This window comes from Myotis myotis, unplaced genomic scaffold, assembly GCF_014108235.1.
Source record: "Myotis myotis isolate mMyoMyo1 unplaced genomic scaffold, mMyoMyo1.p scaffold_m19_p_17, whole genome shotgun sequence".
NCBI lineage: Eukaryota > Metazoa > Chordata > Mammalia > Chiroptera > Vespertilionidae > Myotis > Myotis myotis.
Genome location: NW_023416321.1, coordinates 36,511,609 through 36,522,596, shown reverse-complemented (window position 1 = coordinate 36,522,596; position 10,988 = coordinate 36,511,609). Strand labels below are relative to the sequence as shown.

At 56.8% G+C, this 10,988-nt stretch overlaps 2 protein-coding genes across 3 annotated transcripts; one reads left to right on the top strand and one right to left on the bottom strand.

Annotated features, from left to right (window-relative positions):
• Positions 1 to 159: 159 nt before the first annotated feature.
• ENO3 (enolase 3) lies at positions 160 to 6,275 on the bottom strand. Of its 2 annotated transcripts, none has more exons than XM_036341156.1 (12): positions 6,014 to 6,275; positions 4,758 to 4,844; positions 4,393 to 4,488; positions 4,157 to 4,215; positions 3,927 to 3,996; positions 3,556 to 3,689; positions 2,315 to 2,537; positions 2,010 to 2,207; positions 1,601 to 1,802; positions 616 to 724; positions 397 to 455; positions 160 to 310 (listed from the first exon to the last, which is right to left on the bottom strand). In XM_036341156.1, the coding sequence occupies exons 1-12, from the start codon at positions 6,027 to 6,029 to the stop codon at positions 241 to 243; spliced, it is 1,323 nt and encodes a 440-aa protein (XP_036197049.1). In that variant the 5' UTR covers positions 6,030 to 6,275; the 3' UTR covers positions 160 to 240. The 2 variants fall into 2 exon arrangements, with proteins under 2 accessions (XP_036197049.1, XP_036197048.1); XM_036341155.1 differs by lacking the exon at positions 6,014 to 6,275 and adding an exon at positions 5,449 to 5,578.
• A 1,729-nt stretch (positions 6,276 to 8,004) lies between these two features.
• PFN1 (profilin 1) lies at positions 8,005 to 10,894 on the top strand. The gene is made up of 3 exons (XM_036341138.1): positions 8,005 to 8,304; positions 9,710 to 9,902; positions 10,561 to 10,894. The coding sequence occupies exons 1-3, from the start codon at positions 8,167 to 8,169 to the stop codon at positions 10,656 to 10,658; spliced, it is 429 nt and encodes a 142-aa protein (XP_036197031.1). The 5' UTR covers positions 8,005 to 8,166; the 3' UTR covers positions 10,659 to 10,894.
• Positions 10,895 to 10,988: the final 94 nt, after the last annotated feature.

Sequence of the window (10,988 nt, the reverse complement as noted above, 5' to 3'; positions counted from 1 at the left end):
TGTTGTCCTAGATTCAGCCCAACTTCCTCAATGACCAGTCCCTCACTTCCTCTCTGTCACAGCAGGCGATACATCTGTTCTCTCTTTCCTGCCCCATCTCCTGACTTTTCCAGTCCGGAGACTGCATTCCTCCCTCCCACAAAGGAGCACGCCACTGTCTTGGTTGGCATCAGTGTTTATTTCAGGGAGAAGGACTTGAAGGCCTCCATCTATCCTGTGGGTCCTGGGGCCCCCAGCTTCTCACTTGGCCTTTGGATTGCGGAACTTGCGTCCAGCAAAGACAGCCTTGTCCCCGAGTGCCTCCTCAATCCTAGAAGGTAGACCAAGTCAGAACTGCACCCTTCTAGCCCAAGAGCCCTCAGCTTCCCACACTCAGACCCACTGCACCCACTGTACCTCATGAGCTGGTTGTATTTGGCCAGGCGCTCTGAGCGGCAGGGGGCGCCAGTCTTGATCTGAGGAGGGAAGAAGGATTCCAAGGGTTGCATGAGGCTAGAGAGGAGGGATTGGGCCTGGCCCTGAGGAAGTAGCCTGTGGTGCCATTCAACTCAGGGGCAGAAGGCCAGGGATCCCAAGAAAACTTGCTCTAACATGACAGAGGGGAGCCATGAGTACCTGTCCTGTGCAGAGCCCCACCACGAGGTCAGCAATGAATGTGTCTTCAGTCTCCCCAGAGCGGTGGCTCACCATCACTCCCCAGCCATTAGACTGAGCCAGTTTGCAGCTGTGTAGAGAGGATAATCCATAAGGCCTAACAGGACCTCCAGTGAGAAAGCCAGGGCTGGATGGGGCTTTTCTGTTTTGGGGAGCAGGCACTTTGTGGGGAGGGTAATGACTAAAATTATTTGTAAACTAGAAGAAAAGGGGGGATTCCTGATCTTGGACTTGGTTCCTGAGATGCTGGTAGAAAGAAGGGCAGAATCTTGGAGAAAAGAATGGTATGGGGTGGAGGTCGGGATAGCAGGTCACAATGGCAAAGCTCTTGGGGCCAGGCCAAGAGTTAGTCAAAGCCTTGCCCAGTTGGTGTGGCTCCGTGGTTGAGTGTTGACCTATGAACCAGGAGGTCATGGTTCAATTCCCAGAGGGGCATATGCCCAGGTTGTGGGCTAGATCCCCAATGGGGGGCGTGCAGGAGGCAGCCGATCAATGATTCTCTCATCACTGATGTTTCTATCTCTTCCTTTCCCTTCCTCTCTGCAATCAATGAAAAAATATGTATTTTTAAAAGTTAGCCCTAACTGGTTTGGCTCAGTGGTTAGAGCGTCGGCCTGCGGACTGAAGGGTCCAAGGTTCAATTCTGGTCAAGGGCATGTACCTTGGTTGCAGGCACATCCCCAGTAGGGGGTGTGCAGGAGGCAGCTGATCGATGTTTCTCTCTCATTGATGTTTCTAACTCTATCCCTTTCCCTTCCTCTCTGTAAAAAATCAATAAAATATATTTTTTAAAAAAGTCAAAGCCTTGAGGTCAGTCAAGAGAGTGGGGTGGGTCAGGAGCCAGGGGAAAGGTAGACTTGGAGTTTGAGGGTAGGACTGCAGCTGGAGGAGGCAGAATTGGGGTGGAGGGAGGCTACGGTGCACCCCAGGGCCAGGAGGCACTCACGCCTGGATGGATTCGGTCACCGAGCCAATCTGGTTGACCTTCAGCAGCAAGCAGTTGCAAGCCTTCTTCTCCACGGCCTGGGCAATCCTCTTGGGATTGGTGACTGTGAGGTCATCTCCTACAATCTGTATGTCCACCCCCGAGAGGAACGAGGTCCAAGTGGCCCAGTCATCCTGGTCAAAGGGGTCTTCAATGGACACCACTGGCAGGAGATGGGGCAGAGTCAGGTTAAAGGTCTGAGGGCTTCATGAAGGGGGTGACAGGTCAGAAGAATTTGGATGGAGATTGCAATGGTGCTAAGGACTGAAGGACTGAGTTGGCAATGGAGGCTCTGAAGTCAGTGTGTTGGGCAGTTACCAGGTACTCAGGCAGGTACACTGAACACCTGGGGGGAGGGGGAGGGTCTCACCAGGATAGTTCTTAATGAAGCTCTTGTACAGCTCCCCTAGCTTCTCTCCTGTGATGTGCCGTGCGGGGTCATCGGGTGACTTGAAGTCAAGATCATACTTCCCATTGCGATAGAACTCAGATGCCGCCACATCCATACCAATTACCACCTTGTCTGGGTAGCCGGCTGCCTGGATGGCCGTCTTCAGCAGCTCCAGGGCTGCGGAGAAGGACAGAGAAGACCTGAGGCTCCTGGGCACCCTGTCTCCACAGCCCCCTCCTCTGTGAGGACCCAGGGGTTCTGCCCTTCAGAGTGCTCACACTGACCCTCATTGTTCTCCAGGATGTTGGGGGCAAAGCCGCCCTCATCACCCACGTTGGTGGCATCCTTCCCATACTTGGCCTTGATGACCCCCTTGAGGTGGTGGTAGACCTCCGCACCAATGCGCATGGCTTCCTTGAAGGAGCTGGCTCCCACAGGCAGAATCATGAACTCCTGCATGGCCAGCTTGTTTCCAGCATGGGAGCCCCCATTGATCACATTGAAGGCCTGAGAGGAGGAGTGGGTGTTCAGACCTGGGCGAGGGTATGAGGGATCAAGAAGAGCTGGAGAGGAGGGGTCGAGGTGGAATCTTGGCTTCCCTACTTACTAGCTGAGTGACCTAAGGTGAGTAATTTTACTCCTCAGAGCCTCTTTCCTCATTTCTCTCATGGGAATACCACCTGCTTCCCTGTAGGATCTTACGCTGAAAATTAGAGAAAGTGAATGTAAAGCTCCTAGCATGTGCCTGTACACAACAGTAACTGATATGGCACTTACTACAGGCCAGGCACTGCTTTAAGTGATTCACATATACTCTATTAGCTCATTTCATTCTCTAAACAACTCCAGAAACTAGGCACTATTATTATCCCCCCAAATCTGCAAGTGAGAAAACAGGCATACAGACGTTATATAACTTGCCTAAGACCACACAGCTAACACACAGGCAAAGCCAGGATTCGAACCCAGCAGTTTATCTCCACAGCTCATGTTCTTATACAATCTGCCTAGTAACAATAAAAACTGCGACTTTTTATTTTACCTTTTTTTTTTTTTTAAAAAAATAGCTTTTATGGTATGAAGTTGTTCATAGTTCAGGCTTTGTCTATAACATTTTTATTGACATTAAATTCAAAGGGTTTCCATAAAGAGGAAATCTGAGCTTACAAGGATTAAAGAAGATACAAAGAAATGCCAAGATCCTTGCCATAAAGAAGCTCTCTATCTGATTTGGGGGTTGGGGTAGAAAACAAAATAAGAAGCTGCAGTTATTGAGCCTCAGATTGGAATGTGAAGGAACTGGGTTACCTGAGGGGGAAGAAGCAGAGAGGCTTAAGGGAAGGTTTGGATTGTGGGAGAGAAGGGAGGGAGAGGGGGGCTGGACTGAGCAGGAGAGGTTCCATTTCAGGAAACTGTTTCTTTGGAGCTGGGTCTGGAAGGTGAACACTCCAGGGGCTGCTTATACATTTTTTGCTGGATGAGGCAACTCTGTCACTGTGGGATCTGGGGGGGCATCTGCACTCACAGGCACGGGGAGGACCAGGTCCGGGTTCCCAGCAAGATCTGCAATATGTCGGTAGAGCGGGACCCCCTTCTCGGCTGCTCCAGCCTTGCACACAGCTAGCGACACTCCCAGGATGGCATTGGCTCCAAACTTGGCTGGAGGAAGCAAGCACAAAGAAAGGGTGAGAGCTTCTCCCCCAGTGTTTGGGGTCATCTCAAAGGGAACGTGTCAGCTTCACACTGTGTCCACGGACATCAGGACACGCCTGAGGAATGAATAAAAGTCCATCCAGCTACAATGTGCCCTGCAATGTGGGACACAGTAATAATCCTAACCAGACATGAGCCCCACGGTCTCTCCCCGTCTATCCCACATCCCATCCCTTCACTCACATTTATTCTCAGTCCCATCCAGCTCAATCATAAACTTGTCAATTTTTTCTTGATCCACGACGCTTAGTTTCTGGAAGAGCAGGTTTGAGGAGGGGAGAGCAGAAGTCAGATTTCTAAAGAGCCACGGCATGTGCAGAAGGAAGAAGTGCAGGTATTTGGAGAGACGAACCATTGGCCCCTCCCAGGCAGGGGGTGGTGGGGGGTAGGAGGAAGAAGCTCTCCCCACTTGCCTTTTCCAGCAGAGCAGGGCCCAGAGTCTTGTTGATGTGTTCCACAGCCTTCAAGACGCCTAGAGGCCAGAGGAGGGGGTTCAGACCTCTGATCCAATCAGGTCTCTTCCCGTGGACCCCAGCTCCTCAAGAACTTTGGGTTCCAGGCCTTTACTCCAAGCAGATATTGGGGAGAGGGGGTGTCCACGACCTGAAACCACCCCTCACAGGCTCTTCAAGTGTTGGTCTTTCCTCACCTTTGCCCAGGTAGCGAGATTTGTCTCCATCTCTTAGCTCCAGAGCTTCATAGATACCTGTGGAAGCTCCGCTGGGCACAGCTGCTCGGAATCGGCCTGGGGTGAGAGCAATTGGAAGATCACAGACAGGCCCATCCACCCCCAAAGGGCGAAGGCCTCCTCTCTGAGCCTAGGGTGGAGGCCATGCAGACAGCAGACAGACTAGGGCTTCTCCCAGCAGGGGAGCCAGGTTGAAAGAGGAAGGCCTGGGAAGAGCTCTGTGGAAGGGGATCTCGGAGAAAGGTGAGGATGTGGGACAGCTGGGGATTAAAGACCAGATGGGGTCAGGGTCTTCCAAGGCAAACCAAGTCCCGTGCCTGTGTTACCTTTGGCTGTGTACAGGTCCACCTCTACAGTGGGGTTGCCCCTGGAGTCCAGGATTTCCCGGGCAAGGATTTTCTGCATGGCCATGGCTGCAGGACAAGGGGTTGAATGTGGACAGTTGATCCCTTTAGGAACCCCAAATCCTGTGCCCTTTAAGAGTCTTCCCCACCCCAAGAAGGCAGGTGCTGGAGCTAAAAATATCCCACAAAAAGGTCACAGACCGAAGAGGCAGGCACAGCCCCCTCCCCCACTCAGAACAGCTCCTATTCCACCCTCCACCAGTCGCAAGAATCCAGGGGCCTCTCCTTTACAGCTCCAGCGAGTCTGATTCCACCACTCCCTGAACCCCTTTACCGCAAAGTCAAGCAATCTGTTCTCCATGGCTTCCTAGCCATCAGATCTTCTATCATTATTCTGTTTGTTTTCCCCCCTGCTCTTCAGTCTTCAGATCCTAGGGGGGCCCACATCCTCCGCCTGGTTGTAGCCCTAGCTACCCTTCTCCGTATCTCTGCCTGCCTCTCTTCACATCCTCATTTCCCTACCCATGGCTACCCATCCTGCTTGCTCCAACTCCTCCAGTCTTTTGTAAGCACCCCCAGTCCCAGGAGGGGAAAAAGCTGACATTTCCTTCAAACCAGCACCACCCTCACCCTTTACCACTTCCACCCCCTGGGGCTGAAAGATTCACCAGACCTGAATGTCTTGGCTGGGGCTTGGGGTGAGCTCCGGGTCTAGGTGGCAGCTGGGACAGTGTCAGCTCACCCCCTCTCAGGCTGGGCATTTATCCCCAGCCACCCTGTCCCCCAGCCAGCCCCGCCTCTCTCCCTCTCTATCCTCCCCCTCCGCACCCGGCTGGCAGCCAAGTGCCCACTACAGCCTAAGGCCCCCTTCCCAAAGGTCAATAACTACCCCTCCTTTCTCTCTGTTCCCCAGTAAAATGTCCCTACTTTTAATTCTAGCGCTGGGAAGGAGCTTCCGAAGGGGGGCGGAGGGGTCTTCCCCTCCCCAGGACTATATTCCCCTTTTGCAAAGGTTAAAGGGGAACTAGTGCCATTTAGGAAAGGCCAGGAGTAACCTGAGCCCCGCAGGGCTGGGGAGGGGGCCTGGAAGAGGGGCTGCCGGATTGGCATCCACACATGCCGAGCGCACGTGGCCGGCAGGGGCTGCCGCTGCCCTCGGTGGGGGGAGGAACCGGGGCTCTGGGCCAGCTCTGGAGTCTAAAACGGAAACCCCCATTCGGAAGGCGAGAGGGTCTCACCTCTTAGGGCCCTCATCGCGGCCTCTGCCCGCAAGCAAGGAAGGCGGGGGAGCGGGAGGGGAGACGCATTTAGACTGGCCCTGGCCCGGGGAGGAAGCGCGGCCGCCCGACAGCGCTGGGGCGGCGCTCATCGCCCAGCGGGGAGGCCGTCCGCCAGGAGCCCCTTTCCCCAGCGCCGGCGGGCGGCTCAGGACGCGGTCCTAGCCCATCCACGTCGAGTCGGGAGTGACAATGAATGCACCGGAGGAGGGGCGGCCCTTAGAGTGTCCGCACGCCCGGGCCACGCTGGTGGTCCCCTAGCGGCCTCGCGGGGCAGTGGGTCTCAGCGCAGGCCTTCTCCGCCCGGTCGGCGGGGGTGGGGGAGGGGGCCGTGCGGTGCCGGCCCGGAGAGGGAGGGACGCCAAGGCGCGGGCCGGCCGGCGGGCGAGGGCCATGGAGCGCCTGGGCTGCCCGCGCCGGTGACTCACTGCCGCCGGCCAGTCCTCATCTCCCCCCGCCCCTCCCCGCACGGCCTGCGCCGCGCGGTCCGCCCTCCAGCCCCCAACCCCGAGGGCCTTCCCCCGGCTCGCCCCTCCCCCCTTATCTCTGGCCGCTCCCTCTCGGGATTTTTCCACCCCGGGGTGGGGGGTGCGGCAGGCCAGAGGTCAGGAGATGGCGGGCGGGGAGCGCCGCCACGTGCCCGAGTGCGGCCCCGCCTCGGCGGGCCGGTGACTCAGCCCCAGCGGCTGTCTAGGAACCCGAGCTCGGGGGGCGTCGGGTGCCCAGGGCGTGCGGAGCGGCCGCGCCCAGCCCGGGAGGGTGAGAGATGAAGCCCTTTCCCGCCCGGAGGCTCCCCTCCCCCGGGGACCGGAAGCGGCCGGGCCCCGCGGCAGGAGCGCGGCTGGTTCCCCTGAGCCGGCTGCCGGGTCCGGCCCCACCCCCTTCCAGTTGGCGGCGGGCGACCTATTCGAACTCAAGTTGTTGGCATACGTTTTACTGAAAAAGAAGAAAGAAACCCAACGGCCCCAGAGAAGAAAGGACCTTCCCCTTCTTGAAAAAGCTGCAAAGCTTGAAACTTATTCTTCCGCCTTAAAAAATAGGCCCGCCCGCCGAGCCCCGCGGGCGCCCGCGCTCGGTGACCTCGGCGCCCGGGAGCGCGGCCGGTGACCCGCGCTGCTGGCCGGGGAACGGGCGGGGCTGGGACCTGAGCGTGAGGCCTGGCACTGGAGCCGATGCCGTCAGGAGTGATCCCCTACGTGGGGGTGGGGGTGGGGGGCTCCACTGAGTCGAAATGGTGCCACCCGGCCAGAGAGTGGAGACAGGACGGAAGTGTCTCCAGTGGGTGCCTTCACTTCTGAAACTGGCCGGGGTATTTTGTCAAATTCCCCTCTGCTCTCTTATTTTTATTAAGTAAAATCAAAAGTGGAGAAGCGGTAACGTGCACGCCTCGGCTCTCGCCCCCGCCTCTTCCGCCCGGCGGGAGACGCGTCCCCGGCCGCCTTCCCTCGCTGGGGTCCCAAAGCGGCCCCGGCGGGCGCAGCCGGCCGCCGGCCCCAACCGCCCCACGCGCTTTCCCTCCGGGGCCGGCGCAGGCGCGGGCGCACGCGCCGCCGCCCGCCGCTCCTTCCCTCCGGCGGAGGTGGGGGAAGGGGAGTCGTTCCGTTTAACCCTGAGTTCCCCGAACCCACTCTTATTTGCTAAATTGGCAGGTCGGTAATTCCTCCTTTTACTTTCCTTCCTCTGGCTCACTCCCTTCCCTTATACCCAAGTGTGGTTCACACTCAATGCAAATTGGAGGGAGCCTTCACCCTAACCTCTTCCTGCTCCCCACTCTTTTCAACCCTTTATGTTGTTTTCCATTGACCTCTGCAAATTTTGCAATGGGGGAGGGATTTTTTAAATTGCATTTGTACAAAGTTAGGTATCTGGGCAGGCAAGGGGGGAGGTAGGGAGGGAATGAGGAGCAGGCCCCGCCCCTACCGCCCTTTGCAAATAAAAATCTAGAAGGGGGGGGAGGAGCAGGAAGTGGCGGTGCGAGGGTTGCTGCACAGCTAGCAGAGCCGCGGTCCGGACGGCAGCGCGTGCCCCGAGCTCTCCGCCTCCCCCCGCCCGCCAGCCGGAGCCCAGCCCGCGGCCCCAGCAGCAGCGCCGAGAGCAGCCCCAGCAGCAGCGCCATGTCGACGGTCGGGTGGGACGCCTACATCGGCAACCTCATGGCGGACGGGACCTGTCAGGACGCGGCCATCGTGGGCTATAAGGACACGCCCTCCGTCTGGGCCTCCGTCCCCGGGAAAGCCTTCGCCAACATCACGGTACTGCGAGGCCTCCGCGGTCCGGGTACTGGCCGAGCTTGGACTCTGAGGGAGGGACTTGTGTGGCGGCGGGTGCGGTCTGGGAAGGGCTGCGAAAGGCCGGGACCCGGTCCTTGCCCTGGAAGCGGCGCGAATGGCGGCTGCACGTGAGGGTCCCTCGGCAGCCCCCTAAGTGCTACGCCCCAGGCGGTGTCTCCCATCCAGCCCGCCGCCCGCTTTCCGCGACGGGGCGTTACATCCGGGGCACAGGGCGGGGAGGGGTGCGCCGCCCGGTGCGGCGGCCCACTTCCGCCTCGTTCAGGGCGGGGCGGGCACGCGCTGCAGTTCCAACCGGGGATTATGATTGAGAAAGGACTGTGGGACCCTTGGACCCCCGAGCTCCACTTCCGGCCGCCAATTCATACCCCCTCCACCATTGTTCCCCCTTATGCGGGAGGGAGCGTGGTCGGGGTTCCATGCTGGTCCTCTGTGGGCTCCCTGCCCCTCCCAACTTGGTTGGAAAAGACTGGGCCGCCTCATGTCCCCAACTCCCCTCCCCAAGTCTGCGTGGTGGACTTCAGCATTCCTGTGAGACCAAATCCGGAAGTCCCCTCGCCCTCCCTTCCCGCCATCCTGCGGGGCCTGCAGCAGGGGAACTTTGTGAGAAGTTCTAGGGTAGTATAAGGAATGACCCCTGCTGTCCCCATCACTGCCTCCCGGGTCCACACTGCCCGGAAGTGGGGAGGGGGAGCGGAAGTTCAAATTGGGGGGAGGGGATTTCCGGGCGGGAGGGGACCGGATGTGGGGATTTGGGGTGTAAGGGGGAGGGGTGGAAAGGTTCCTTGGGGTATCTATACCCGAGAGCTAGCGTGCTGGGTCCATCCCAGGTCCCCTTTTAGAAGTTTTCCAACTTCCCCGGAAAGCCCCCAGGGATCTGCTTCCTCATCTTGGGGCATAGGTACCTGGACCTAAACTCTAGGTTACTTGGAGACCCAGGCGTCCGGGCCCCTAACAACTCCTTCAGAACCTTTGACCAAATAAGGACAAAGTTGCTTCTCCGGCTTTGCCCGCCCCCTCTCTTCCCCTATTAGCTTCTGCTTTTCCTGAAGGAGGGTTCTGAGCATCCAAAGGCTCCCCACTCCATTCCACTCCACTTTCCTCACTGGCTTTTGGCCCTTTATTTCCTGGGTTTGCTAAGTCTCCAGAGGAATATGCCATCTCTTCATGTTACCATTCTCTGGGTTTGAGGATCCTGATCTTTTTGTGGACTAACTTCCAGAAAGTCCTAAGAGCTTCTCAGCTTTCATAGATGAGTACAAAGCACTTAACACACACATTTCCTCTCCTGAGAAGTGAGAAGCGGGTATGCCCTTGGAGAAGGTGGGAACCTTGGTGTACTAACTTGAGTGCTTGGTTCCCCTTCCAGCCAGCTGAAATTGGTGTCCTGGTTGGCAAAGACCGGGGAAGTCTGTGCGTGAATGGGCTGACAATCGGGGGCCAGAAATGTTCTGTGATCCGGGACTCGCTGCTGCAGGACGGGGACCATAGCATGGATCTTCGTACCAAGAGCACTGGGGGAGCCCCCACCTTCAACATCTCCGTCGCCATGACTGCCAAGGGTGAGTTTTCTGAGTCTTATCTTTCTGTAGTCTAGCTCCAATATCCCTAATGTACATCCTTCTATGAATCTTTTGGGTTCTTCTGTGTGGTTCCCCAGTATGAAGGGATCAGAGCAGCCTTCTCCCAGCCTGCTGGGTATTTAGGGTATTGGATAGTCCCTCCAGTTCTTAGTTCCTCATCTTAAAATATAAAGAAATCGACTATATTACCTCTTCAGTTTCTTCCTACTTGAGGCTTTTCAGATGAGAAACTCCTTTTTGGGAGGAGACTGACTGTTGATTGTAGTCAGCACTTAGGAGTTGTCTTTTGAACCCTTTTGTTAAAATTTGGAGTTGGCAGGCTCATCCATATCCATTTCTAGCCTGAACAGGAGTCAGGTCTATAAGCCTTTGACCCCTAAATTTTAGTGTTCTGCTTCCAGTCTTTTAGCTTGACCCCCCCCCCCCCCCCCCCCCCCCCCGCCTTTTTTTTTTTTTTTTTTTGAAAAGCCCTATTGTTTCAGGGTGACTGACAGTCGGGCCTGCCTGTGTGTGTGGGGGGGGGGTGGTTGGGAGATGAGGTTGGGTTACAGCCCACAGGGCTGGACAGCTGCTCAACAGCTGGCAGGGGGGTAGCATTGTGACACCTGGGTCCTAGCCTCCTCTCTTTTTCCTCCAGCGCTAATCCTGCTGATGGGCAAAGAAGGTACCCACGGTGGTGTGATCAACAAGAAATGTTATGAAATGGCCAGCCACCTGCGGCGTTCCCAGTACTGACCTCGTCTTTCCCTTCCCCCTACCACTCCCCACTGCTTTGGCACTCTCCTTCCCATACACACACATATACCATTTTTATTTTTTGGGCCATTACCCTATACCCCTTATTGCTGCCAAAACCACATGGGCTGGGGGCCAGGGCTGGGCGGAAGACACCTCCCCCTACCCATACCCCTCCCGTGTGTGGTTGGAAAAAAATTTTTGTTTTTTTCTGAATAAAAAAGATTCTAACAAGGTGCTGTGTGGTTTTAGCCTGAGTGGAGGGCAGTCATTAGGACTTGCCTCCTTTATCCTTGTTTGGGGTTGGGAGCAGGAAGGGTTGAAGCACTA

Excerpts from the sequence above, each read along its gene's own strand:
- ENO3 (XM_036341155.1), bottom strand. The coding sequence starts at position 5,536 with ATGCCCAGCCTGAGAGGGGGTGAGCTGACACTGTCCCAGCTGCCACCT. Across the intron at positions 3,997-4,156 it reads GCCCTGCTCTGCTGGAAAAG|AAACTAAGCGTCGTGGATCA; the intron begins GCAAGTGGGGAG and ends CTGCTCTTCCAG. Across the intron at positions 3,690-3,926 it reads GGATGGGACTGAGAATAAAT|CCAAGTTTGGAGCCAATGCC; the intron begins GTGAGTGAAGGG and ends TGCTTCCTCCAG.
- PFN1 (XM_036341138.1), top strand. The coding sequence starts at position 8,167 with ATGTCGACGGTCGGGTGGGACGCCTACATCGGCAACCTCATGGCGGAC. Across the intron at positions 8,305-9,709 it reads AAGCCTTCGCCAACATCACG|CCAGCTGAAATTGGTGTCCT; the intron begins GTACTGCGAGGC and ends TTCCCCTTCCAG. Across the intron at positions 9,903-10,560 it reads CGTCGCCATGACTGCCAAGG|CGCTAATCCTGCTGATGGGC; the intron begins GTGAGTTTTCTG and ends TTTTTCCTCCAG.